Source organism: Squalius cephalus (assembly GCF_949319135.1).
Source record: "Squalius cephalus genome assembly, chromosome: 20".
NCBI lineage: Eukaryota > Metazoa > Chordata > Actinopteri > Cypriniformes > Leuciscidae > Squalius > Squalius cephalus.
This window is the reverse complement of record NC_137141.1, coordinates 30,347,300-30,374,630: the sequence shown is the minus strand read 5'-3', so window position 1 is coordinate 30,374,630 and position 27,331 is coordinate 30,347,300. Positions and strand designations below refer to the sequence as shown.

The following is a 27,331-nucleotide window of genomic DNA, read 5'->3' as shown; positions in this document are numbered from 1 at the left end:
ATTCATTTCTCATTCAGTACTTCCTGTGAAAGATAAACAAATGGCGCTCCGCACTTCAAACCATAAAATTATTCAAAATGTAAGCCGAAAACGGAAATTTAAGAGTTCAAAATGCCCGGACAGAAGAAAAAATATAATGTTCGCTTTCCACCCGTGAGTATTTCTGTATTTCCAAGTTTTTATGCTTTGTGAATCCATAAACTCTGCTGCTCAGATGAGCGTCACTGAACATCTCATCCTCCTGTTTTCCTCTTGGCCAGGGACGCATCAAGAAAATAATGCAAAAGGATACAGATGTTGGGCGAATCGCAACAGCTGTACCAGTCATCATATGTATCCTTTAAGCTTAAGAGTGTTGAATGCTGGTGGGGAATCATTTGTTGTCAGGAGCCCTTTGCCAGTTGAATCGTCTCAAGCATGTATCCAAAAGTATCGATTCCTCCACTCTGACTCTTCGATTCTTTTGTTCTAACGATTGTGATTGGCTAAAAACAATGTAATAGCGTTCTAAGAACCAACCACATTACTTCTTTTAGTGCTTCCCTCTAAATAAAATATACTAAATCCTATCTAGTTTTATCATTACAGGTTTTTTTTTTTTTTTAATGGTAATGAACCTAAAATAGGACTCATTCTCTTAATAATATAATATAATATATATTTGGGGCCTAAATTAGGCTGCATTTTCCTCATATAAAATATCCATCCATCCATCCATCCTCCCTCCTTCCCTTCCTCCATCCCTCACTATTCTTCATATTGCTGTTATGGTCCATAACTGCACATTTAGCTAAAGCTTTAGAAATGTTCCTCAGATCTCTTCTCAGCATGACCTGTAAAATAACCCAATCCAGGAAGAGCAGAGTGATGTCCATCAATCACATGTGAGGTTCCTCCTGTCTTAAATAACCATTCCTATGTATTGTCCACTGTTATGTGAGTATGTGTCCTCCTGTCCACCTGATTCTGTTCTTTTATTATACTTGGATAATCTTTGTAGGAAACAGTGCATCCATTCAGAGAGGTTGTTTGACTTCCTGAAGGATTTGGCAGATCAAGCCTCCACTGTGTCAACATCAGAGTGCAAAACTAAGGGCAAATGGCAGTCAAACAGGTACAGTATAATTTATTAAAGTGTTCAGGTGCCTAGCAAATGAATGAAAGAAGATGCCATAAGTGTGTGTAGTATGAATGTAATCTGGATGTACTACATTTAGCATGTGCCCTTATCATGTGACCTACCAGCGTCAGTTACGTCGCTTCACTGCCATTCATAAATCCTCTCCCGTGGCCTCATGGGATAGTAAAGTGTCCATCGAATGCACACTTCAGAATCTCAATGGAAGAATTAGGTCATCCGGGTACTTTTTGCCTACACTTTGAATTCGGACACACTTCTTTTTGGACATACTGTTTTTTTTTTTATGTGATTGTGGATGCAGCCATTGTAATGAAGTGATCTGCCTTTAGGAAACGGTGGCAAAGTCTGTCTATTAAAGCCAGGTCCCCTGAGAGGGAGGAGCCACCCCAAAATGCCACCAATGATCTGGTCATCGACAGTGATTCATCCAGTGTAAGTAACTGTGATTATGACATTTTACTGAAGCAATGTTAACAATTTTGAATGGGAGATTCTTTCATGGTGTGTTTCTTTATCAGGAGTCTGAGCTGTTCATCTGCTTGGAAACTCATTCACCTTGACCGGGCTTCTGAAAAGGTGAGATTTATACTGATAAATTCATGTATATAACTAACAATTTAACTATATCAATCCAGTGATTAATTTTTCATTTTATTTTTAAGTTTCTCAAGATGCAACAATCTCTCACTGAAAACTGCAGTATTATTTTTGAAGACCCAACAATGTGTTAGTGATTCTTAGCATCTGACATTAATATTTAATTTTTAATTTGTGAAATTGCTCCGTTGTGGTATTATAATGACCATGAAATGAATTATATATTTTTTTGTTTTCATTCTTATTTCAAGTTTTCCAGGGAGTTTTAAATTCCGATACGGAAGAAAATAATTTGTTTATTATATAATAGAGATTTTGTGAATTTTTTTTTTTTTAGTTGGATTCACAATTAAAACTGTAGTTTGACCTGTCTTATGTTTCTAATCTAACATGATTCTCTAAGCTGTGATTTATGTGTTACAATATTTATAGATCAAGGTATTTATTTTCTACCATCTTTAAATGCAAGTCACTGGTTTTGTTAACCATTAATTATCCACAGTAGGTTGCATATTGTATGACAAGGTCAATTGTATTTTATAGTGAATATTCTATAAAGTATATTTTAAGATGGCGATATTAGACAGTATTGTATAAATATGCATTTCTACTCTTAACCTGACTACTGTGATGAATGACAAAAGAGACAATATGTGGTAAAAGAAAAAAGAAAAAAAAAAGTTTAAAATAACCAAGAATCTATTACAAATATTATTGCAAAATAATGGCTGAATAAAATATCTGAGGATAATGTTTCAAAGGTACTTTTATTTTAAGTAAATGATGTTCTTTGTATGGTCACAAAGTGTGCAGAAAATATACATGAAAATAAATAAAAGTCAATAGGCTATAAACCTTTTTCTGGATCATAATTTGGGGCAACATATCCAATTTTTCTTCCGTTACTGAGGGCCTTTAAATTGTTTTGTGTTTTCCTTTTCAAATATAACAGAAGCTAAAACCAGGCAAGCCCTATAAAGGCTGAAATACAGTACTTTCAGTAATACAAAGCAAACAGAAAAGCAGTGATCTAAAAATAACCAGTTGTGCATTTTACATGATTTTCTTTTTAATATAGTCTGTTTGACAAAAGAAACAGGCTTTACGCAGCTTGTTTTTTTTTTCCTCGATGAATATAAATGGAGTAAAAATCACATGTTCATAATACTATTAGATGAAATGACAAAAAAAACAATGTACATGAATAATTCCGTTTCAATAAAAAAAAAAAAACAAAAAAAAAAAAACATTAAGTGGTCTGATATATATCTTTATTTTTCCTTATCCAAACCATCACGAAGATCCAATTTTTAATAACTCTGACAAAAACCGCCCAGTGCATAAGGGCACCATTCAACCCTGTGAGCCTTGACAGAACAGGACAGAAGTGCCATCAGAGAGTTACCATGCTAAAACAAGTATTTTATATTACACACATACACAGATATTTCATATGACCCAAGTCTCCCCATTAGCACTCTTTTCATCTCATTCAGTTCTGATCTTTTTCTTTATTTACTGTAAACATAAAAATCATCCAAATAAAGAGGCGTAGTAATGGAACAATGTGATGCCTGCTGTTCAGTAGAGTCATATTTAGATCCTTCTCTTATTTGTAGGTGGAGCGAAATGAAAAATAAAAACATTAAAACAAAGAAAAGAGCCAAAAAGAGTGGCCGCTACATCCTGGCCTCAGCAGAGTCGTGCGCCGTAGCCAAATGTCTGTTTAATAGCGTGGCAGTAGTACCTCTGCCAGCCATCTCGTGTTCGTTCCTCTTCACTCTCAGGAACTGCCCGACACTCAATCTTTAACTCCGTCTCATTACCCTTGTCTGTGAACGTCAATGTCACCGTCGCATAGTGCTCTGAAATGAAAAGGACAGACAGCGAAGGTGAACGACGTGCAGACGTTTCTCAAAGTCAGCTGGCACACGGTAAATGAGAGAGCCGGTAAATATGATATTTATTATGTGACTTGCATAAAAATAAAAAAAACTATGGAATTTCAGACTTAAACCACATTATACATGGTAAGAATTTCTTCTTCTGTCATATAAGCCCCTTTCACACAGCGCTTTGAACCCGGGAAATTGCCGGGAAATTGCCAGAGTGCCTTCTGTGTGAACGCAAACACGACCCGGGATTGATGCCGGCATCGATGCCGGGTTGGGGATCTAGTAACATTGCCGTGTTCAGTCCCGGAACGCGCGCTGTGTGAACAAAAGCCGTAGTAATGCCGAGTCGTAGTGATGACACTGAAGTGCGGGATCATTCGCCAGCTGTGAAACGGTACGTAATGCGCAAGTTTATGATCGAATCAGAGAAAAAAAATGCACAAGCGTGGTTTCTCGAGAGAGATCGCAGCTCATAAGCAAACTTAAGACGCTGCTGAGACATTACAAGTCACATCGATGTCACGTGTCTTTATGGGATTTTTACGGGTTGTGTGTGAACGCACTCTCTGATTCAGGAACATCACTGGCAGTGTAAATTAACCAAAATCAAACGAACCCGGGTCAAATCCCGGGTCACTTTATCTGTGTTTTTTCCGGAATCTCTGTGTGAAAGGGGCTATAGTGAACTATATTACCTGTCAAAAGTTTGGGGTCGGTAGAAGTCTATTCTGCCCACCAGTGCAGCATTTATTTGATCAAAAATACATTTGAAATTTAAAAAAGTTAAACAGTAATATTGAGAATTATTACAATTTAAAAATAGCAGCAAAGCTGAATTTTCATTATTCCAGTTTTCAGTGTCACATGTTCTTTCAGAAATCATTCTAATATGCTGATTTGGTGCTCAAGAAACATATTATAATTATCAATGTTGAAAACAGTTACGGTTCGATAAAGGATTCGGTCTCTCTAAACTCCTCTTTCCAAAAGCCTCCTCTGCTCTGATTGGTCAGATGGCCCAGTCTGTTGTGATTGGTCTACTCTGCTCTGATTGATCAGATGGCCCAGTCTGTTGTGATTGGTCTACTCTGCTCTGATTGGTCAGATGGCCCAGTCTGTTGTGATTGGTCTACTCTGCTCTGATTGATCAGATGGCCCAGTCTGTTGTGATTGGTCTACTCTGCTCTGATTGGTTAGATGGCCCAGTCTGTTGTGATTGGTCTACTCTGCTCTGATTGGTCAGATGGCCCAGTCTGTTGTGATTGGTCTACTCTGCTCTGATTGGTCAAATGGCACAGTCTATTGTGATTGGTCTACTCTGCTCTGATTGGTCAAATGGCACAGTCTGTTGTGGTGGTCAGAAACTAAATTTTAGCTCTTTCTCAGCATGTGATTCACAGCGATACCAACAGTAACAATGGCTTCGGTTTTACCATATCAATCTCATCCTTTGGAATGCATCAAAACAGTTGAAAACTTACTGACCCCAAACTTTTGAATGTAGTGTATGTGACACTCTCACAAAATGTCCAGTGTTCAGTCTATTCTCTCAACACTAATAGCTCAGTTGCTGTATGGGAAAGTCTCTTAGCAGCCGACGCATACATTACTACTGTAGCAACCAATGTAGATATACCAGATACTGAATACACAGTCTAAACATATGTATCTGGTTTCATAACTTGCAAAATGCCAGTGTGGACAGTCTATTGTCTGCAGTGTGAACAAAGCTGGTTTAACTTACCACAAGGCCATGTATTGTACCTCCATTTCATGACTATCTTCTGCTCAGGTACCTGTTAAACAAACAGTACATGTTTTCAGAAATCAACCATCACTGTCAATCATCAGTGAATGTACTTTTAGCTGAGCTGTTATCACGCTTTATAATTGGGAACTGAAGTCTCACCAGTTCCTGGAACTCTCCGTTCACGTTTCCGTCCAACAGGCGAAACTTCCCACCTTTTTCAGCCTCAACAATGGCACCACTGCGTGTGAAAGCCTGAACCATCTGTAACACACAATTTGGCATTCTTCTCAAACAAATGTAATCACTAATGAGAAGAGCGCTGTCATTCAATAATAAGAGCCCAGGGAGTCTCACTATAGTGGAGATGCAACTAATGGCCTGTCAGCTGTGGTGGTGGTGGCAGAAGACTCACCTCCTGATTGAGAAACACCCTGTAAAGCTCTTCTGGTGAGGTGAGGAAAGTGTCCTTTAACGAAAACTTGCAGGTGGGGATTTTTACCCCTGTGTTGGAAGGAGGAGGAGCAGCGCTACATGAGCCAATCTAAAAATACAATTACACACAAATGATGAGTTTGAGCAAATGGATCTGATGAATTAAGCTCAGTCATCTGCTTTTACGTCAGTTGTGCTTCGGCATGGATGAATCAAATCGTTTGAGGAATCACTATGGTTGCATTTGATTGCCACATCGGAGCAGATATGCCAAGCTACATTGAGCCCCACTGATAGTAAAAAAAAATTTAAACAAAGCATATATTAAGGTGGGGAGATTTCTGAAAAAGAAACCAGGGGGATTTTCTAGTTCAGTGGTCAAAATGTAATTGAAATCTCACTTGTTATCTGTTTAAAAACAGACAATACATTTGTGTATGTTTTTATTTTTGTGGGTACCATATGCTATTATTATGATCTTTCAAACTGACCCTAATTTTTTTATTAAAAAAAAAAATCACATTATAGTTAGTAACCATTTCAAATAGCAACAGATGTAAACATAACAAAATTACAACTTTACACATTATAAAAATGAAAATATACACGTGATAAACTGTATTTAACTTTTTTATACATTTTCTAATTGCATTTAATATTTTATGTTCACAAACTGTGAATGTACAGTATACAGCAGAGAGTATCTACAACAACACTATTTATTGTAGATACAAAGCCACCCATGATATCTAGTAGCCAGGGCTTGTTTTCTGACATAAATATGCATGAACAAATGCCATAAGCCTGGATTTTCCTGTGAAATCCAAACTGACAGCTCAAACCATAAATCATTATTGTAGGCTTGATCGGATTGAATCAGGATAAAGAAAGAATATGAATTTGAACATGGATTTTTTTTAGCATTCCATTACATAATATAGCTGACATGATGATTTATCAAAAAACAATGGCACTAAAATATATCTGGACACTTAAGTGTGTATAAATGTCTTAAAATAAAAATTGCATAATATATCAAAAAACAAATGCCATTTATATAATGAAAGACAGTAAAGATTTTTTTTAATGATAAAACAATAGATTTAATGTTCAAAATTAGAGCTGACTTCATAAAGCCACCAAAAATTACATTTACTACTACTACTACTAATAATAATAATCATGAAAAGAGTTAATAGAAAAAGATTTAAATGACATGAAAAGAGTTCAGAGAAAAGGTCCAGCATTATCCATTTTAAGGATCTGTACTTTATCAGAGTATTTTTATTTTGGGAAACGTTTACTTTACTGCATTGATAATGTCCCTCTTCAGCCCTCTGTATTTTGAGCTGAAGAACCCGTCACTCGCTCTGAGTGTCCGTGTCCGATTCGTAAACAAGCTGATTCTTTTCAATTAACCTGTTAAATCGGTTCGCAAATCGCACTGAACGATTCATTCGTGAATGGCAATTGTAAATTTAAATTGTAAATGAAAGTCATATGTATGTCACGACTGTCAGTAGTTGTTTTTTAACTAAATCTGCGGTAAAAGGGCGAGTTGTTTGTATGAAATGCTTGAATGTGCACGTGTATCACCATCTGAATGGAAGATTTTAGGTAAAAACAAAACTTGCTTAAAATAAAGCAAATTAATGCCCATGCATCTTCCCCACTGCCGTAGCAGTTTCAAGTGATGTAACTAGTATGTTTGTCTTAAACTGTTAACATATTTTGCCCTATGTGATGTCCGTTTTATTTAGTATATTTATCAATTCAACACATTTAAACATTTTGTTTTTCCTCATTTTTATATACTATATGGTATATTTAGTTATTTTCACTTGTTCACACATGTGAATTATCAGTGAATAACAGGTTTTGGTAATAATATTTTCTTACTTGCAGATCAATACATTAAGTGTCTGCATAATCTTCCTTATTGACTAGTGCTGGTTACTTGACATCCACAATAATTCATAATGATTTCAGACTGAGCAGTAAGCTATATTGAAGAAAATTGATACACTTTAAGGCTCACCTGAGTTTTGCTTGTCTTAGTTGTTCCCTGGGCTGTTTGTTTCGTCACACCATTGGCTGTGGGCAGGATCATGCCCTGTGTGAACTCTACAACAGATAATAACAGATTATAGCAATCCACATCCAACAGACAACACTGCCACAGGAATGCCATCAGTTTTGACATCTCAGTGAGACGTACCTGTTTTGAGGAAGCCCACATAGCCGGCCAGCGCCGTGCGAATTTTATCGGCTCCCTCCCTCCTCATCAGAGAAAGCAGCGCCGTCTCAGGCTCATCTTTACAAAGACTCACACTGACCTGTGTGTGATCCGAAAAAAACACTCATTATCATCACTTACACAATCTATATACTCAGCATGGCTATTTAGTTATTCACATCCAATAACAACTAGGGCTGTGCGATTAATCGTAATTTACTTTCGATTTCGGCTAAGTAAGGATTAGTCTGCAGTGTTTCCCCTAGGATATTTTTCAGGGGAGGGGGGGTTAAACCGAACTTTTATTTTGACGGGTTGCCGTGAAGACCTTTGAGTTTCTGTGTTTATGACATGATGATAGTTTTTCTCAAATGAAGCGGTTAAATGCTTACTAAGTGACTGTCAAAGCGGATCTAGAGTCTGGAGAGGACGTTCATGCATTCGTGTCCTCATGTAGACAAAAAAAACAGCGCGAGCATCACACGTGCTTCAGTGTGTGTGTGTGTGTGTGTGGTAAATGAAACTGCCCATCGGCTGCACCATTCATTCACACAGAACATGCAGGATTCGTATTTAAATAGTCTTTGAGGTTTAATATTCACACACATTAGTCTATATCGCGATTTGATTTAAAGTGTACTGAACTGTTCTCTATTTATTCATCAAAAAATGTAATTAAAAAAAAAAATTTAAATAATAATAATTAAATTCCGTTTTTATGACTGGATTTTGTCCCCCGCAAAACAATGGTAGGGGAAACACTGAGTCTATATTTAATGTATACAGCAGTGTTATTTTACATTTGATTGCTTTATTTAATTTCTGTTCAAGGCTATTATTTATCTGAATACCACTGTACATCTTTCAGAAAAACCTAAAGCACTTTATTTAATCTATATTTTTGTTCTGTTGTATTTATTTGTCGGTTTTGTTTGTAATTTGTTTTTTTTTGTTTTGTTCTTATTGTATTGCTGACTGTTTACTTGTCTTCTGTAACAGTTCTGAAGAACTTAATTTATTTACATTAGTTAACCCAGTATTAGTTAACCTAGTATTAGTTTTTGCTGAATAATTGTGAAATTTCACTGATATCTAAAATTAAATACACATATGAAATTAAATACATTCATGAAATACGACTTTGATCATATCACTCACCAATAATTGTGTTAAATAATCATGATTTCAATATTGACTAAAATAATCATGATTATGATTTTTGCAATAATCGAGCAGCCCTAATAACAACAACAACAAAAAATAGATACTTTTGTTCCAGATACTTTAGATCAGTGGTTCTTAACCTTTTTGACTCCAAGACCCCCACTGTCCACAAGAATTTTCGAAGGCCCCATGACTTTTCCAGTTGTTTGTGATTTACTAAGGATTAAGGATAAGGATTTTTTTTAAATATTTTTACTCACAATTTCTCATACTTTGGAGCTTGGCTTAAAGGGTTAGTTCACTCACCCTCATTTTGTTCAGACCTAGACATTAGTTCATCTTCAGAACACAAATTAAGATATTTTTGATGAAATCTGAGAGCTGTCTCACTCCTTCATAGGCTGCTAGGCAATTTCACTCTGCCGGTCCAGAAAAGTTAGTAAAGACATCGTTAAAATACGAGAATACCTTTTTGTGCGCAAAAATACTGACTTTATTCAACTATTCATTTTCTTCTGTGTGGGCCTCTGAGTTTGTTCACGAGAGCAACACGATGCATGCGCGAGAACTGAGATGACGACGCTCACGATCATCTGATGGGAAAGTGTGAAAGGTAAGCCATTCATTTTGCAGCATTGGTAAGGCACTTCTACGTTTTCTCGTTGGTTTCTCACGATTTGGACATCCAGGAAATGCACACTTTAGAAGCATTTTAAACACTACATCGAGACCCATCTGCGTCATCATCTCAGTTCTCGCGCATGCGTCGCGGCGCTCTCCTGAACTCACTCAGAGGCCCACACAGAAGAAAATTAATAGTTGAATAAAGTCGTTATTTGTTTGTTTTTTTGCGCACAAAAAGTATTCTCATCATTTGATAAACACTGTAGTCACTTTAACTATTTTAACAATGTTTTTACTAACTTTTCTGTGCCGGCAGAATGAAATTGCCTAGAAGCCTATGAAGGAGTGATCCAGCTCTCAGATTTCATCAAAAAATATCTTAATTTGTGTTCCGAAGATGAACGAAAGTCTTACGGGGTTGGAACTACATGAGGGTGAGCAATTACTGACAGAATTTTCATTTTTGGGTGAACTAACCCTTTAACTAGAAAATGTACATTCATTATAAAAGTGCTCATGGAGATTTTATTTACATGACATTTCCAGGTCTAGAATTCAGACTTTCAAAATGAGCCTTCCTCATATATCCAGGTCATCCAAGGGAATGGAAAAACTGGTTCTTTAAAAACAACAAATGAATGGAAAGTAAGAAATATCTTGATTTTAAATCATTTTAAGTCATCTTTCTTGAGGCCCCTCTGGAAGTTTTCTAAAGCCCCTTATTGGGCTCTGTCTGCTTAATTGAGAACCACTGCTTTAGATTCTCGAATACATCAGTGTTTAAAGGGGCTATATGTAGAATCCACAAATACTTGTTATTAGCGACACCGGTGGCCATTAAGTGAACTGCAGCCAGCAACTTATTACTTGTGCTCGCATTCCTCCACACGTAACGCACAAGACTGAATGTGAATACTCACAAATACTGTTCTTTTTCGTTCTTCGCTTAGAAGTAAAAAAGAAATACCTTTGCAGCGATATACTTTTAACAAACATCCTGACACCGTCCACGATACTGAGAGCAACGTTTAGATAAATATGTAAATATGTGCTGTGCGCTATCCTTTTTTAATAAAAAAAAACAACAACAAACATGACAGCTCTGAGAAAACAGCAGTTAAGAAGGCATCTGATCAGAGAGATGTGGATATATTTGCACCAGCTCTGCGATTCACTGGCATCATGTCGACAGATGAGATAATTAAAATTACACTGTTATGATAGTTTGATTATAAAGTATGTTTGAGACTATAGACTATATAGATCTGACTGATACTATAGTTTGAATTAAACCCTTTTCTTTGCAAGACACATTGACATTACAGTACAGAATGGCTCTTTCTGCATTATCCTGAACATTGTATAAGCATTTGTTCATGTGTCATTGAACAGATGAGAGGCTCTCGAAGAGCGCGTTAACGGCACATCCTTTTGATTTTCCTGGCAAAAACGTCCCAAATCCTTCACATAAAAATCAGTCTACACTACAGGCTTGCATAGACAACCTAGTTTTGTTACAAGCTGTTCACACATTGGCAATAAAAAAGCAAGTAATACATGATAATTCTTACATATAGCCCCTTTAAATAAATTTACCATGTTTACAATACACACTGCCATTGTAGTCTTCTATAAAACCTTCAGGTTGGTGATGCTACAGTATATATAAAATGCTACATGAATGAGTTAACTTACATCAAGGTCGTCCATGTCATTTTCATCCGAAAGGTTTGGAACTTCAATGTTCCCCTTGTATTTGATGCCTGATTTTGATGTCCCTGTACAAACAGACAGCCCAAATCATGTACATGAATATTAAAGCCAAGTAAACTAAATAACTGCTTCAATTAGACATTTACTTAGAATTTCTCTAGGTCATATTCATCTTTAAGGCCTATTCACACCAAGAGCAAATAAAATGCATTCCTTCCTATAGATCTATTTACAGCAGGGATGAACATCAGGCCAAAAAACTTAGCACTTTGGGATTTTGCTTTAATATAAAGGGCGTTACAAATAAAATGTATTATTATTATACAAAAATTAGTTGTTATATAGGTGGATTTTTCTTTCTTTGCCCAGTGAAACTAACTGGAAATAAGATATCTGTTATCAGTATTCCCTTTAGCCAGCGTCTGCTCTGCTATTTACAGTGCAGACACTACACTTAACTGCATTTAAAAAAAGAAAAATATATGGGTCAATGACATGACGGGTCATTTTTTTTGTCCAAAGGCCTTAATAATAATAAAAAAACAAATATATAACATCAAAAGTATGTAAGGTAGTACAACTTGATCTCTTTTACTGAATCCAAAAGGTTTTAATTATATTTTACTACATATAAAGGTATTTTAAAGATTTTGAAGTGTCAAAAGGTCATTCGGTAAAACCGACATAGTAAATATTTAAATGGAATAATATTGTTTTTAATAACTAAAGGAACTACAATAATACAAATATAAAGCAGATAAGGCTCTTTTTTTTTTACATTTCCCCTTTTCTCCTTTCCCTGTGCAATGTTTTACTTGAATATGTTGGAGTGTTTAGAGTAGTCCAATAAATGATTACATTTATGAGATCGGTGATAATTGTTTTAAATATTTCTTCTGTGGTACACACTATATACTATCTCAACATCAATGTCAAATCAGTTTGTAACTTTCAAATCAGTGGTTAAACCGAATGACTTTTTTGGTGACATTTTTTCCATCTTGTAAAAAATGACAAAAAACAGTGTTAATTGATTGTACAAACCACAAAATCTTATTGTTAACACCTAGGTAAACTAAAAAAATGGTTTCAAATATAGTTATATCTCCATTCTATTTTTGTACACTTTTAAAAACCTTATTCGTCAATGACCCATATACAGTATATATATATATATATATATATATATATATATATATATATATTTTTTTTTTTTTTTTTTTTTTTTTGACACCTTGTATTTTGCATTAAAGTGCTTTTCCATGTTGTTCTTGGTGGGAGCAGACTTAAGTTAGCAATAGCTGATCCACAGTTATTCCACACATATTTCCTCACCTGTCCAGGTGGCCTTCAGATTCCACTCGTAGAAGAATATCAGCTTCCCTTTGCGATTATTGATGGATGCTTCTCCCTCCACCTTGCTGACCTCTGTGATCTCACACTTGCCTTCTTCATTCTCCACCCACAATCCCATGAGCAGCTCCTTCAGCTTCTCCGATGACCAGTTTGTGGCGTCCCTCTCCGTCCTAGCAACACAAAGCACATCCACTGATATTACTCCCTTTTTTTTTTTTGCAGGGCTTAATGCTAAGGATTTTTCTACTGGTCAGTGGTTCAGATTTTTACTTGCCCTGGCAAAATTTTCACTGGTCCCACTAAAGAAAAAAGAAAAAAAAAATAGAATTTTCTATGACTTAATCAGTTGTTTGTGATTACTGCACAGAGACTTAGATGATAAAAAATAAAATATGTATTATTTTTTTAAATCATATCTATACAGATCATTAATGTGGGTTTCCATGTCACGTATCATTCATTAGAGGTAATAGATAAAAATATTAGGCTATAATTTTTAGTGTACAAAAGTCTCCAAGGCAAGAAGACATAATTATGTCCTGAGATTTGAATCCATTTAATGATGAAACTGTTTTTCTGTTTTACAAGCAATACCTTTTCTAATGAAATTTAACGTGAAAGTAAAATTTCCAGGCCTTTACATCATAATAGTTATATTTATTATTGATATTTCCAGGTTGACTGTGGAACCCTGAGAATAGTTCTTGACAAAACCTAGCTTTAATGTGACTAATGTTGAATAGACCATGTCGAAACTAGGATCTATAGGGTTTGCTGTCAACAGTAAAAAGCCATTTAAACATGTGGATGGAGATGCTGACAAACACCAAGAAATGGTTTAAATGCTTCAGCTTCCCCAATTAATGTCTGTTTCCTCAATACACCTTCACAAGCAGTGTTAACCTAATTACCCACCCACTTCAACATTTAACTAACGTTAGCTCTAAGAAAACTGTCTGAGAGCATCTCTTCCTCAGTAACATTGATGTCCAAGCTGCCGAGACAATGCAAGAGCAGAACCGAAGCGACAGCTGACAACACAAGAAATAAAAGGGTAACTTAAACAAGATTTTCGTCAAATTATAGAAATATATCGACCAGAAAGCCGTCACATGAAAGATGCGGCGAAAGCATGGCATGAATAAACTTGCGACGACGCTAACGGCCCATTAGCCAGATATCAGAATAACGTTAAACCCAAAAACAACAAATTGAACTTTCTCGGTTGCTCTAACTGTTCCGTTGCCAGAACTATGTTTTCTTCGGTCGAGAGTGTTCGTGAGGCAGTTGATTCACAGACGACAGCTAGGCGGGTGTTCTTTAGCATGTTAGCATCAAGATGGCTTGAGTAAGTGTGCGAATGTGCCGGTTGTCTCTCACCAGTGCCAGTTGTTGACGTTTGTGGCATCCGCTCTCTCCTCCACGATCCAGCGAGGGTCCCCTTCTCCCCACTTCGCCATGCTGATTTAATACAGATATTCTGAATTCAGAATGAATGAATGACTGACTGAAGCTACGGAGTCTGACACGAGCGTGCTCTCCTCTCGCTTCTGGAATCCTCTCGACTGATGCCTCTGGTTTTGTTGCTCGTAGAAATTACTGGAAACGGAAGTCGCGCACAAACTAAGCACTCCGTGCTAAACACAAGGCTTGGACGATGATTCCGCATTAACTTGGAGAAATGTGTCTGTTTGTTGGTATTACACAGTTAAAAAAATATTTATTTAAATAAAGACAGTAGCATTGCATTATTTAAAATACCATTTAGAACCACGTAAATTCTGAACTGATTTAGTTGGCTGAATTCAATCTGAAATGTAGGCTACAATGCTAAATGTTAAATGGATGTATATGTAGGCCTAGGTGGCAGATCACTTGTCTGAAAATACGGTCCTTATTGTTTTTGCAATAGCACGAATAGATGGGTCAAGACTTGCTCTTTGGTACATAAAAGAAGATATTTTGAAGAATTTTGGGAACCAAACAGTTGATGGTCTCCTTGACTTCCACTATGAAAAAAAATCAGGAGCTTCATTGTGCCTTTGTGCAGAAGAAAAAAAGCTCAGGGTGAGTGATCTCAGTGTCATAAACACATCCAATGAATGAGTCCTGAAAAACCTACTGTTCACCAGACCAGTAAACATGTAAAGTGCTGTTGCTTTTGCAGTGTAGTCCTTGCTTGCACCGACTCACCATGTACAAGAAACCTTCAAATTGTAATCTGTTGGTAATAATTAATTTTGTAAATTGAAAAGACAAATGTGTAAATGGTGTTAGAGTAACGAATGATATCACATGAATATTAATGTGTTCTAAACCCTGCTAATGAAGGACCCCCAACACTACTGTGTATAATTATGTTGTATATATAAATACACACACATGCATGTTGTATATATTTAAGAAAAAATTATATTTATATATAATATAAATTATATATAAAAATATACAGTATATGTATGCAAATATTTCCGTGTATTTATATATACAAAATAATTATACACAGTACACACACATATATTATGCAAACACAAACTTTTATTTTGGATGCGATTAATCGCGATTCATCTTTTGACAGCCCTAAAAAAAATATTATGGAAGTCAATGGGGTCCATCAAATGTTTGGTTACAAACATTCTTCACAATTCTTTTGTGTTCAGCAGAAGAAAGCAATTCATACAGATTTGTAACACCTTGAGGGAGAGGAAATGATGACAGAATTTTCATGTTTGGGTGAACTAGGCTACATTTAAATTTTAATGTTGCTATTTATCGCGTTGGTTTAATTTCAAGTCAAGTCAAGTCACCTCACCTTTATTTATTTAGCGCTTTTTACAATACAGATTGTTTCAAAGCAGCTTTACAGTGATAACTGGAAAATAATGCAACAAAGTTTGTTTCGGCTGTACAGCAGATCTAGAAAAAAATAGTGTCATAGTCCATCTTGAGTAGGTTTATTAATTTTTGTTGTAAAAAAATATTAATTTAGTTGATTTATCTATATAGCCAGTGATGTCATCGTCCAGCTCAGTTCAGTTTTCATGTAATGGTGTCAATGCAGACACACCAATAATATTGTTGAAAATTAATATGAATTTAAATGTTAATTCTAGTGTGTGCAATGGCAAAAGAGACATAACAATTGGAATTAGAAAGGAAGTGAATTAGGCACAGACAAAAAGCTGCATTTCTGACCGAGGTCTATTAGTCATTTGCATATCAAATACATATTGCATACAAATCATTTTAAACTAGACAAATTCATGTAAAAAGGTAATTGATGAATTTAAAAAATATATAATACACAAGAAATCATATTAAATAAATCACTTAATTGCTGAACTGTAACAAGTAACCAGTTCTGACAGACAGACAGTAAACCTCTATTGGCAGCACACAGATTTATAGTTCTGTCAGGAAGTTTGGCATCATTTCAGAAAAGCCAAGGACAAGAACTACTAATATTGCGACACAAAAATACACAAAAGCAGATATTGCAAAGTGCCATTTCTTTGGAACGACATTTAAAACAAGAGAACAAATAGCAAGTTCATGCTATTCAGGAGGTGAGTTTCAAAGAAAGGACATTATTTATCATGTGAAGTATTTGTGTGTGTGTGTGTGTGTGTGTGTGTGTGTGTGTGTGTGTGTGTGTGTGTGTGTGTGTGATAGAGCAGTGTTTCTCAACCCTGGTCCGTTAGGACCCCCAACACTGCATTTGAAAGTGTCCTCTTTCTGCTAATGAGCTGACGAGTTGAATCAGGTGTGTTTGATTAGGGAGACAAAGAAAATGTGCAGTGTTGGGGGTCCTTCATTAGCAGGGTTTAGAACACATTAATATTCATGTGATATCATTCGTTACTCTAACACCATTTACACATTTGTCTTTTCAATTTACAAAATTAATTATTACCAACAGATTACAATTTGAAGGTTTCTTGTACATGGTGAGTCGGTGCAAGCAAGGACTACACTGCAAAAGCAACAGCACTTTACATGTTTACTGGTCTGGTGAACAGTAGGTTTTTCAGGACTCATTCATTGGATGTGTTTATGACACTGAGATCACTCACCCTGAGCTTTTTTTCTTCTGCACAAAGGCACAATGAAGCTCCTGATTGTAGCTGTACTCGTTGGACTGTGTCTTGCCCAGCATAACCCAAACACTAAACCTAATAGGACCTCCATTGTTCATCTGTTTGAGTGGCGGTGGGCAGATATAGCTGAAGAATGTGAGAGATACCTGGCACCAAACGGCTACGGAGGAGTTCAGGTATGGTTACAAATCTATTTTTAAGGAGCAGTATGATCAATGTGATGTTATGAACTTTGAGCTTTTAGAGGAGTTGTTTACAGAAGGTTATGAATTATGAAAGGTTAGAAAAATGTCCAAAAACAGTTGTCTTTGAATTTACAGATCTCTCCCCCCAGTGAGAGCATTGTGCTGACCAATCCTTGGCACCCTTGGTGGCAGAGGTATCAGCCAATCAGCTACAACCTGTGCTCCAGATCAGGAACTGAGGAAGAGCTGAAGGACATGATCACACGCTGTAACAAAGCTGGGGTACTGCAAAACTTTTTACTGTATTTTTACATAATTATTCTGGCAACCACAACAGCCAGATTTTTTTTCTTTTTCCTGTAAAAATGAGAGGATTTTTACAGGAAAAAGAAAAAAATCTGGCTGTTGTGGTTGCCAGAATAATTATGTAAAAATACAGTAAAAATTTTAACATTTACAGAACAACCTGTGTATTTTACAGTTTAAAACTGTAATTTACAAAAAAGTTCAATCCAATATCCCTTTTCTGCTGAACTAGCAAGGCCACACTGCTGTAAAAAAACTATTTTGTACATTTAACATATACTGACAACCACATAATAATGCTTCTGGTAAAGAGAAAGTCACACGAAGAATCAAAGTTCAGCATAGGCTTTTCCACAACCTGAGGTAAATGCTAATATATAGATGGTGCACAGCGTCATGCACACAATACTGTACAAAACACCATCATGGTAACACACGAAAGTAAAATAATGCGATAAACATTCATTTAACAACATAAGATGTAACGTAACAAAACCCTAATGTATATAACGTATAACAAAAAACTATCATTATTAAAATGAAAAACCATCAAATGTGAAGTGTCGCCCGAGGAATTCTGGGAATGTCAGTGTATGGATTTTCACTCTTAATTATAATATTATTTGTTTTTTTTTTACTTCCAAAAATAGTACATTTAACAGTAATTTACTGGTTAGATCTATAACAGTTTTTCTCATGTATATACTGTTCATTAATCAACAGCTAGACTAACTAACAGTTAGTCTTTTACCTTTTAAAATTACAATTATTTTTAGTGTAAAGATAACCGTTTTGTACCTCAAAAACAGCCAAATGACCACACTAAAAGTAAATATTCTTTATACGGCAATTAATAATTATGCTCTTAAAAAAAACATGTTGAGAGAACTCAACCTGATGCATTCAGAGTTTTAGGTTCTCTCAACTATTGTCTACTTTGTTTTGCCAATTTGAATTTGTTTGTTTACTAAATGCAAAATGACTAATTTAGCCAATAAATTCATTAAGGCCACTATATTTCTTGGTAACATGAAATAACCATGCAAAATACTTCCAAAACATTTATTAATCTTAATTGATGTTAATTTCAACATTTGTGTTCAAATGACTAAAATCGAAAGTATCTGTTAATATTATTGAATGGACATCAGCTATTATGAACTAACTTTTTATTATCTAACATTATCAAAGATGATTAAATACTGTAACAAATGTATTCTTCATTGTTAATTAAAGTTAGTTATTGTAAGTGTTAACGATTTCTTGTTCCAACAAATTTTAAATTAGTAACACAATATACTAATCTATTAATTTGGTAGCCACATAGATTTATGGACATGTATTATGTGTGTTTTACATGGCTATCTTTGTTTCTAAAGGAGCAATCACCTTACTAAAATATATCTGGGATATAGTTTTAGAAGTTTACATGGATCCTTAACACAAACCACAAGAATGGTGACAATCAACAAATGTAAAAAGATGAGCTCCCTTAACATCACAATAACACAACAAATAACTAAAAATAGTGATAAAACAAATGTTACACACAAGTCAGAAAAATAATAAATCTTTAATAGTAACTGCAAAATGAATTGATGCTTTAATGCATACTCACAAACCCTTAAAAGTTCAGCAATATTGTTTGAAATTCTTTGTTCAAACAAGTGTGTTTGCCTCGTTGGGACAACATTTGAGGGAATTCTGTTAGTTTAACATGGATTTTTATGTAAATTTGCACATAGTATTTGTGACTCAGAAGGTCCTGTAACCTGGAAAATATGTAGTTGCTTTCTTTTACAGAGTGTAGACGGCATCTCCTGTGTTTTACTTTGCAACAGGTGTACATATATGTGGATGCAGTCATAAATCACATGAGTGGAGCCTCTGGTGGAGAGGGCAATCACTCCAGCTGTGGATCATACTTCAACGCCAACAAGGAGGAGTTCCCCTCTGTCCCATACTCATCATGGGACTTCAATGATAACAAGTGTAAAACTGCCAAAGAAGAGATTGAAAACTACAACGATATTTTCCAGGTAAAAAAAAAAAAAAACTTAAAATTACCTTCTGCTTAAATCTTAAAGGAACCGTATGTAAGAAATGTATTTAAATTAATCATAAAATGGCCCTGATATGTCACTAGACATTAAGAAATCATGTTCATTTCAAATACTTATATCACTGACAACAGTAGTCCGGCCAGGATATTGTCATTTAAAAAGTGAAGTTGCAGCCCTCAACTGATGTTGATGTTGTCATATTTTGTTTTGGCCTGATGCTCCACCCTCCACCTATCTACCAATCATGAAGTCAGTAGTGTTTCGGCATCCAGGTTTGCCAGCTCTGCTCTAGTTACCACAGCTGCAGCTACAAACGTGTCGGATAAAAAATGTTGTCATATTTTGTTTTGGCCTGATGCGCCACCCTCCACCTATCTACCAATCATGAAGTCAGTAGTGTTTCGGCATCCAGGTTGCCAGCTCTGCTCTAGTTACCACAGCTGCAGCCACAAACGTGTCGGATAAAAAATGTCTAACGTTACAAAACATAAAAGGCCTCGTTATGAATCAGAAATACGTTGTGACAAAGTCCGAAATAAAACAAGGATTTGTATAGGAGATGCCTTTGAAAGATGGAGACGGCTGAAAACGGATGAATAGCTATATCTTTGATATCTGTTACACATAGTGACTTAGGCTTGTACTTACGTTAATGACAGATACGTTACAAGTTAGACTAACAGCTACTGTTCTAACAATGTACTGTCACATACGAGCGTACATCTTTACGATTATATTTGGCTAATCGCCATTAGTAAATTTTTGCGATACATAATTACTTCGCAAAACATCTCTCATTAAGCATAAACATAATTAACATAAAAAAAACGTACTGTGTAGGACTCGTCACTTGCCATTGGAAGCTCCTTGTAGCAGCCTACGTTCCTGCTGGATCCTGCAGCCTATCTGGCAACCTCGAGTCAGGGGGGAGGAGAAGGGGATACACCGCTCTACAGTAATTTGAAAGTGATTGCAGTACCAGTTTTGGCCACAATCTTACATACAGTTCCTTTAAATGAGTCGATGAAGTCAAAAAGATATGAAAATTCACCCCTATTTATTGTCTAAATGCATGTTATTATTCTTATTGTGAATGAATAATTTGTGGATTTAATTTTTTTCATATTTATTTTGACCTCTTCGAACTTTTAAATTAAAGTATCAAAACTTGATCTTCTAGTGAAATGACAGACATTTCTCTGGTGACATGCTGGACTTCTCCAGCCATTTTGTTGGCGTAAAACCCTCCGTTTACTTCCAATCGACTGCAAGCTTCCATTCAGATTTGCCTCAATCCAATCAACTACCAACAGATAGAACCAAGCTCCTGCCCTAAATTGTTTTCTTTTTCAATACGTTGTTTCACTCAGATGTACGTCACAATACGGAAGAAAGATCTGTTGCTACTTCATTGCGACTTTAAAAATTTCTTTCATTTGATATTTGAACAAACAAAAAACTGTGTGCTAAAAGTGTGTTGTGCTGCTCAGTCCTATCCACTTTCAATGGTGTTTTTCAGAAATCACTTACTGCACCTTTAATTTAACTATAAAGTAGCTCAACAGAAGACAAATGTGTCTTTATTCAGCTCGGTTTAGTTCAATGATGATTCAGTTCAGTTATAAAACAAATTCTATTTAGCTATAAAGAAGCTCTTCAAAAGACGATTGTATCATTCTGCTCAAGTCAGATTCAAAGGGAGCACATTATGGTGAAAGCTTATCACCCTCCATATATTTAAAGACTCATAGTTTCTTGTTTTATGTTGTGTTGGTGCATGCTTTTCATTTAAAGGTTCATTATCATCTCTGACTTTAATTACAGTCCTCCGATTTGTTCACACACAAACTTCAATCCATGTAGTAACACTTGCATCTGCAACTAGTCACAGTGTGCTTCTTAGTTGTGTGCGCTATACAACCCTGATTTCAATTCCCCTGCTACCAGTTCAACATGCAGGCTGTTTTTTTGCTGCAGTGCTTGCTTGTTAATTTTGTGTTGACAGGTTAGAGATTGTCGCTTGGTGAGTCTCCTGGATTTGGCCCTGGAGAAGGACTATGTTAGAGGAAAAGTGGCTGAATACATGAACAAACTGATCGACATGGGTGTAGCTGGATTCAGAGTAGATGCTTGTAAGCACATGTGGCCTGGCGACCTTAGTAACATCTACGGCAGACTCAAGAGCCTGAATACCACTTGGTTTTTACCTGGCAGCAAGCCCTTTATTTATCAAGAGGTATCACCATCTCTTCAAGACCAGAGTTACTTAAAATGGTTGTTAAACCATTAACACATTTTTTTTCTTCAGGTTATCGACCTTGGTGGGGAGTCCATTAAAGCCAGTGAATATTTTGATCTCGGAAGAGTGACGGAGTTCAAGCACAGTGCAAAACTGGGAACAGTCATTCGTAAACGGGACAAAGAAAAGCTAAGCTATCTCAAGTATGCAATAGTAACCTCTATTATTACAATGCTATCTGGAAAATTCATTTCTGATTGGTCAATCACAGCATTGAGTGCTCATATATATTTTCTTTGTATATTTCACTGTTGTTCATGGCAACATACCGGTGCTTTTTTAATGTCTCTCAATCATAACATTAATAATAAGTCTTCATTCAATTTTACGTCTCATTTCATACCAGAACAAGTGGGGATAGTTATTTGGGGCCACTTAACAACTGTTGTGGTGTCAACTGCTATAAAATAGCTACATAGTTCATGGAAAAACTAATCTGGATTGCAGATTACTACTAATATATCGTCATACTGTTTTAGTGTTTGACTTGTTGCTAGACTGACAGTTTTTTAAAAATCTATTTAATGGTCTCCAGAATATTTATTAGCCAATTGAGCATTAAGCAAATCCACAATTCCTTACATGGTCCTAATTACCTTGTTTGGGTTTATTTAGCAATATTGACCATATTACTGTAGTAGACCAAATCAGGAAAATGCCTACCCAGGTAACAAAAACATGTTCTAAGAACATTTTGCAAACATTATGGGAATGTTCATTCTGAAACGAGTAGTAGCATTTAAAAAATGTTATACAAATGTCCAACTAAAACGTTTCAGAAAAAACCATTTCATGAATGATGTATAAATGTTTTGTGCTAATATTTTGAGAACATTATAAAAGACCAGATAACTTCAAACCAACATTCTGTTAATGCTACTGGAAGAACATTTGTTCATAACTTGCCTTGGCAGAACGTTAGACAAAGTTCTGAGAAAATTCCCTGTTCGGGTATAATCATGCTCCGCAATCTTTTGGCTTGCAAGAGTTATTGAAGGAGTTGTAAACAGTGTTTTGTCTTAGGAGCTGGGGAGAGGGCTGGGGTTTCATGCCCTCTGATAAAGCCTTGGTGTTTGTGGACAATCATGATAATCAAAGAGGCCACGGCGCTGGTGGAGCTTCTGTTTTGACATTTTGGGACTCTCGGTAAAATATTTTGAAATATTTTCCAAGAACTCCGACTAATCCTACTGTGAGTGGTATGTTTTACATTGTGTATTTTGCAGGCTTTATAAGATTGCTTCAGGGCTCATGTTGGCTCACCCATATGGTGTCACCAGAGTCATGTCTAGTTACCGTTGGGACCGACATCTGGTGAATGGAAAGGTGAATGCTCACACTTAAAAAATAAAGATTACGTTAAAGTCTTATAGTTGATGAAACCCATGTGCTTCACATTACATTAATGAATAGCTTACAATAGGGCTAATGGCACACTATAGGGTAAATCCCCTCAATCACTAAATGGCACAAAATGCAGGTGGAAATTTGGCTGATCCATGAATCAATTGCGGGCAGCAATGCAAAATAGATTCTGTGCTAGGTTGATCTAATATTAAATGATTTTCAAAATGTTATAGCTTTAGGTAGCAAATGATAATCATTAAAATTAGCAAATGCATTTTAAGACAAATGTCTTGTTAATGGTTTTGTTTTGTTCAAGGGAATAAATCAACAGTTTTTCAAAAACTGAAGAATATGTAAACGTATGGTATTTGAAGCGTCCCTGGTTGGGGCTAAAAGCACAATAATTGTAGCGAGAAGCATTTTCCTAAAGTTGTGCCTTTTAGCCCTGTAACACCCAATAGATTATTTCATACCACACAAGTAAAACCTGAACAAATAATGTTCTTGTGAAATAAAACACAGGATCGGAATGACTGGATGGGCCCTCCAAGCAATGCCGATGGATCCACTAAGGCAGTACCCATCAACCCAGACTCCACCTGTGGGGACAAGTGGATATGTGAGCACAGATGGCGTCAAATCAGGTGGGTGTGAATTTTAGTTTTTCTGGACACATTTTCCTGATTTCAATGTCAAATCTCTGCAATTCTCTTACTCTATTCCCCACACCAGGAATATGGTGATTTTTCGCAATGTGGTCAATGGCCAGCCTCTCTCCAACTGGTGGGACAATGGTAATAATCAGATCGCCTTTAGCCGCGGCAGCAGGGGTTTCATTGTCATCAACAATGATGATTGGTGAGAAACTTGCAACACCTACCCAAGAATAGTTAACATGTTAAATGTGTAATAATAATACAAATTTAGCACATGATTACTCCAAGTTGGCATGGAACGGGAGTTGTGATAGTCTTTTCTTCCCTATTGTGACGTATATCAGAGTGAAACGGCTCGAACAAGGGCAATATTAGGGCAGGACTTGATTTTGTCCAACGGGAATTGATTGGATGGTTGTGGTTTGCTATTGCAAGCCAGTAAACGCATTATCAGAGAAGAGAAGAGATGTACGGAGCCCTTATGGAGATTGAAAAAATTTAATTGCTGGTTGCAGCTATATTTTTAATTACATTTTATCAATTAAACAATTAGTGAACATACTTTATCACAGTTAAAGGGGTCATATAATGTCATTTTTGTACAAGCTAATATGATTCTTTAGGGTCTAAATTAAAAGTTTGTAATACTTTAATTAAAAATTCTCATTAGTATTGTAAGAAAACACTAATTTTACCTGGTCAAAAACAGCTCTGTTTTCAGCACGCCGTTTAAGTGCATGTGTCTTTAAATGATAATGAGCTTTGCTCACCCCGCCCCTCTGTTCTGCGCGTACACGGTTTGTAACACAATAACACAATAACCATAACGCGTTGTTTATTATAAACATAGGATTATGAATTATATTGAGAACGTCATACATAGAAAATATGCTGTAATGTAACTGAGTGTAAAAATAGCCGCATTCATCGTGAAGCGTGCAGCAAGCGATTTGCAAAGATTAATATAAAGATTAATATAAAGGTTAATAAAACGTTTCACTCACTTCTTCTGGAGGTGCAGCAGGAACACGAATAGTTGGTACCGATCCTTTTTTCATGAGCAGCTTCTTAGCAAAACCAGCTTTATACTGACCCTCGTTTGTAAAGCAGTCTGGTGTGTGAAATGATTCGCGCAAACATGAAAGCATTGACGTTGATCGCGGGGAATTCCCTTCGAAAACAAACCCACTGCGTCTTCAGCGGTTCGGATTTAGGAACATCAAAATGACTGCTGTGTTCGTTACTACACCCAAGAACACCACAATCGAGACGCCATTCTACTCAGTGCTCCAGCTATCAGCAATGAACGCGCCGGTTGGCGCGGGCTATGATTGACAGCTCGCTCACGAGGGCGGGTCTGTGTTGAAACGCTGCTGTCAATCAACCATTGTGGGAGGGGCGTCGATTTTGTGACGTCACAAAATCGAACAGCTTGATTCAGGAGAGGGGGAAACCTATAAGAAGATTAAAAAAAACACTGGATGGAGTTTTATCATTTTATGATGGTTGTGTACAGGCACTGCCAACACACATTTCAGTACAATCAACTTGTAAAAGTGCATGTACCATTATATGACCCCTTTAAGACATTTATCTTTATATAGAACCTTTTTGGCATTAATGGTTTAAGATGGAGTCAAGAACCCCAGGGTTCTCTATAGAACCCCACTGAACCTTTTTTTCTTAAAGTGCATAAAAGAAGAACAATTGTCAATTTTGATTCATGGTGACTAACTGGATTTGATTAATGCCCCAGGGAACTGAAAGTGACGCTGCACACTGGCCTGCCCGTGGGCACATACTGTGATGTCATCTCTGGGGACAAGAGTGGGGACAGTTGCACAGGGAAACGGGTGTCAGTGGATTCTGATGGACGTGCCACTTTCCACATCATCCACACAGAGGAGGATCCATTCATTGCCCTCCATGCTGACTCGAAACTGTAGATTCACTGAGAATAATTATAATAAAGCAGGATCACTTAACTCAACAGTGTGGTGGAAGAGCTTTTGTTTACAATCACAACATAAATTATATCATGAAAAAGATGAACCAAAGTGTCCTCTAGCCCACAGAACTACATTCTTCTGATTCACTGAACAAGCATACAAACTTTTATCTTCTTAACACAGTTAAAAAGTCACTGTACTGTTGCTTGTAGGTATTCCTCCTTGACTGTGAACTCCACTGTCTTTGGATGAGATAACATCTGAAATAAACAATTGAATGAAAAATTTAGGAGGATTTAGAAACTTTAGGGGCACAACTAACTATTTCTGCATATATATATAATATAAATATAATATAAATATAAATATAATATAAAAATATATATTAAAAAAAATGCAGATCATAAGAAAGGTTTGTCTGAATTTCGGTGTGGGATGGTCGATAACGCTGCCTTTCAACTTTCAAACAGCTCACAAGTGCCAAATTGATTTCTTTTGGTGGCTTATTGCTCTTAACCGGTCAAATACACACAAAAATGTGTCTCTGTTTATATATATATATATATATACACATACATATACACTACCGTTCAAAAGTTTGGGGTCAGTAAGATTGATAATAATCATAAATGTTTCTTGAGCATCAAATCATCATATTAGAGTGATTTCTGAAGGATCATGTGACACTGAAGACTGGAGTAATGATGCTGAAAATTCAGCTTTGATCACAGGAATAAATTACACTTTACTGTATATTCACATAGAAAACAGCTGTTTTAAATAGGAATAATATTTCACAATATTACTATTTTTGTTTGTATTTTTAATCAAATAAATGCAGCCTTGGTGAGCAGAAGATACTTATTTTAAAAATATAAAAAAATCTTACTGACCCCAAACTTTTGAACAGTAGTGTATATATATCTATATCTATATCTATATCTATATATATATATAGATATAGATATAGATATATATATATATCGCACTGTAATAAACTGATTTTGCCTTACTAGTGTAATTTTAGTATCACTGTGATACTATTACAGATTTTGTTAATATATTTTGTTTATATATACAATATATATATTTGCACAATATATATTTTCTGCTTTCATTGCATTTAACGTCTGTACAGTTCTTATTTCAGTTTTAGTTTAGTAGGCTACATCAGGTTAATGAAACTAAATAACAGGTTCATTTCATCTAAATGAAAATAAGGAAAGTTTAAGGTTTTTACATTTTATTTAGTCAGTTAACATTTATTTCAAGTAATACATTTATTTATTTAGTTTTGTTAACTATAATAACACTGATATTAGTAAAATCTATTACTATGGGTCAAATAATTCAGCTCAGGCTTTGAAACGTGAAGCACTCAAATTTATTTAATTAAATCATAGCCTTTGGAAGTTTAATAACACTTTGGGCAGTAACGCGATTTATGTTTGTCCATCGCCAAAATATAAGAAGAGTTAAAATGATAATTAAGACGCTTTCACGATTACGCTAGTCACGTGA

General features: G+C 35.8%; 3 protein-coding genes across 8 annotated transcripts; 2 read left to right on the top strand and 1 right to left on the bottom strand.

Annotated features, from left to right (window-relative positions):
• LOC307147619 (dr1-associated corepressor) lies at positions 1 to 3,436 on the top strand. The gene is made up of 7 exons (XM_079852496.1): positions 1 to 153; positions 261 to 333; positions 791 to 884; positions 1,001 to 1,114; positions 1,471 to 1,573; positions 1,660 to 1,717; positions 1,804 to 3,436. The coding sequence occupies exons 1-6, from the start codon at positions 112 to 114 to the stop codon at positions 1,699 to 1,701; spliced, it is 468 nt and encodes a 155-aa protein (XP_079708622.1). The 5' UTR covers positions 1 to 111; the 3' UTR covers positions 1,702 to 1,717; positions 1,804 to 3,436.
• ahsa1b (AHA1, activator of heat shock protein ATPase homolog 1b) lies at positions 2,995 to 14,519 on the bottom strand. Its single transcript, XM_079852478.1, has 9 exons — positions 14,289 to 14,519; positions 12,888 to 13,078; positions 11,535 to 11,617; positions 8,034 to 8,151; positions 7,854 to 7,939; positions 5,796 to 5,924; positions 5,543 to 5,644; positions 5,378 to 5,429; positions 2,995 to 3,603 (listed from the first exon to the last, which is right to left on the bottom strand). The coding sequence occupies exons 1-9, from the start codon at positions 14,366 to 14,368 to the stop codon at positions 3,431 to 3,433; spliced, it is 1,014 nt and encodes a 337-aa protein (XP_079708604.1). The 5' UTR covers positions 14,369 to 14,519; the 3' UTR covers positions 2,995 to 3,430.
• Positions 13,840 to 26,081, top strand: amy2al1 (amylase alpha 2A-like 1). Of its 6 annotated transcripts, none has more exons than XM_079852470.1 (12): positions 16,351 to 16,474; positions 16,828 to 16,855; positions 17,009 to 17,181; positions 17,326 to 17,472; positions 19,338 to 19,535; positions 21,565 to 21,795; positions 21,868 to 22,001; positions 22,882 to 23,004; positions 23,085 to 23,184; positions 23,728 to 23,849; positions 23,938 to 24,063; positions 25,618 to 26,081. In XM_079852470.1, exons 3-12 carry the CDS (start codon positions 17,014 to 17,016, stop codon positions 25,805 to 25,807), a joined length of 1,539 nt encoding a protein of 512 aa, XP_079708596.1. In that variant the 5' UTR covers positions 16,351 to 16,474; positions 16,828 to 16,855; positions 17,009 to 17,013; the 3' UTR covers positions 25,808 to 26,081. The 6 variants fall into 6 exon arrangements, with proteins under 6 accessions (XP_079708599.1, XP_079708600.1, XP_079708596.1 ...); XM_079852469.1 differs by having other exon boundaries at positions 16,390 to 16,474; positions 16,828 to 16,926; positions 25,618 to 25,981; XM_079852472.1 differs by lacking the exon at positions 16,351 to 16,474 and adding an exon at positions 16,526 to 16,671 and having other exon boundaries at positions 25,618 to 25,980.
• The last annotated feature ends 1,250 nt before the right edge of the window (positions 26,082 to 27,331 follow it).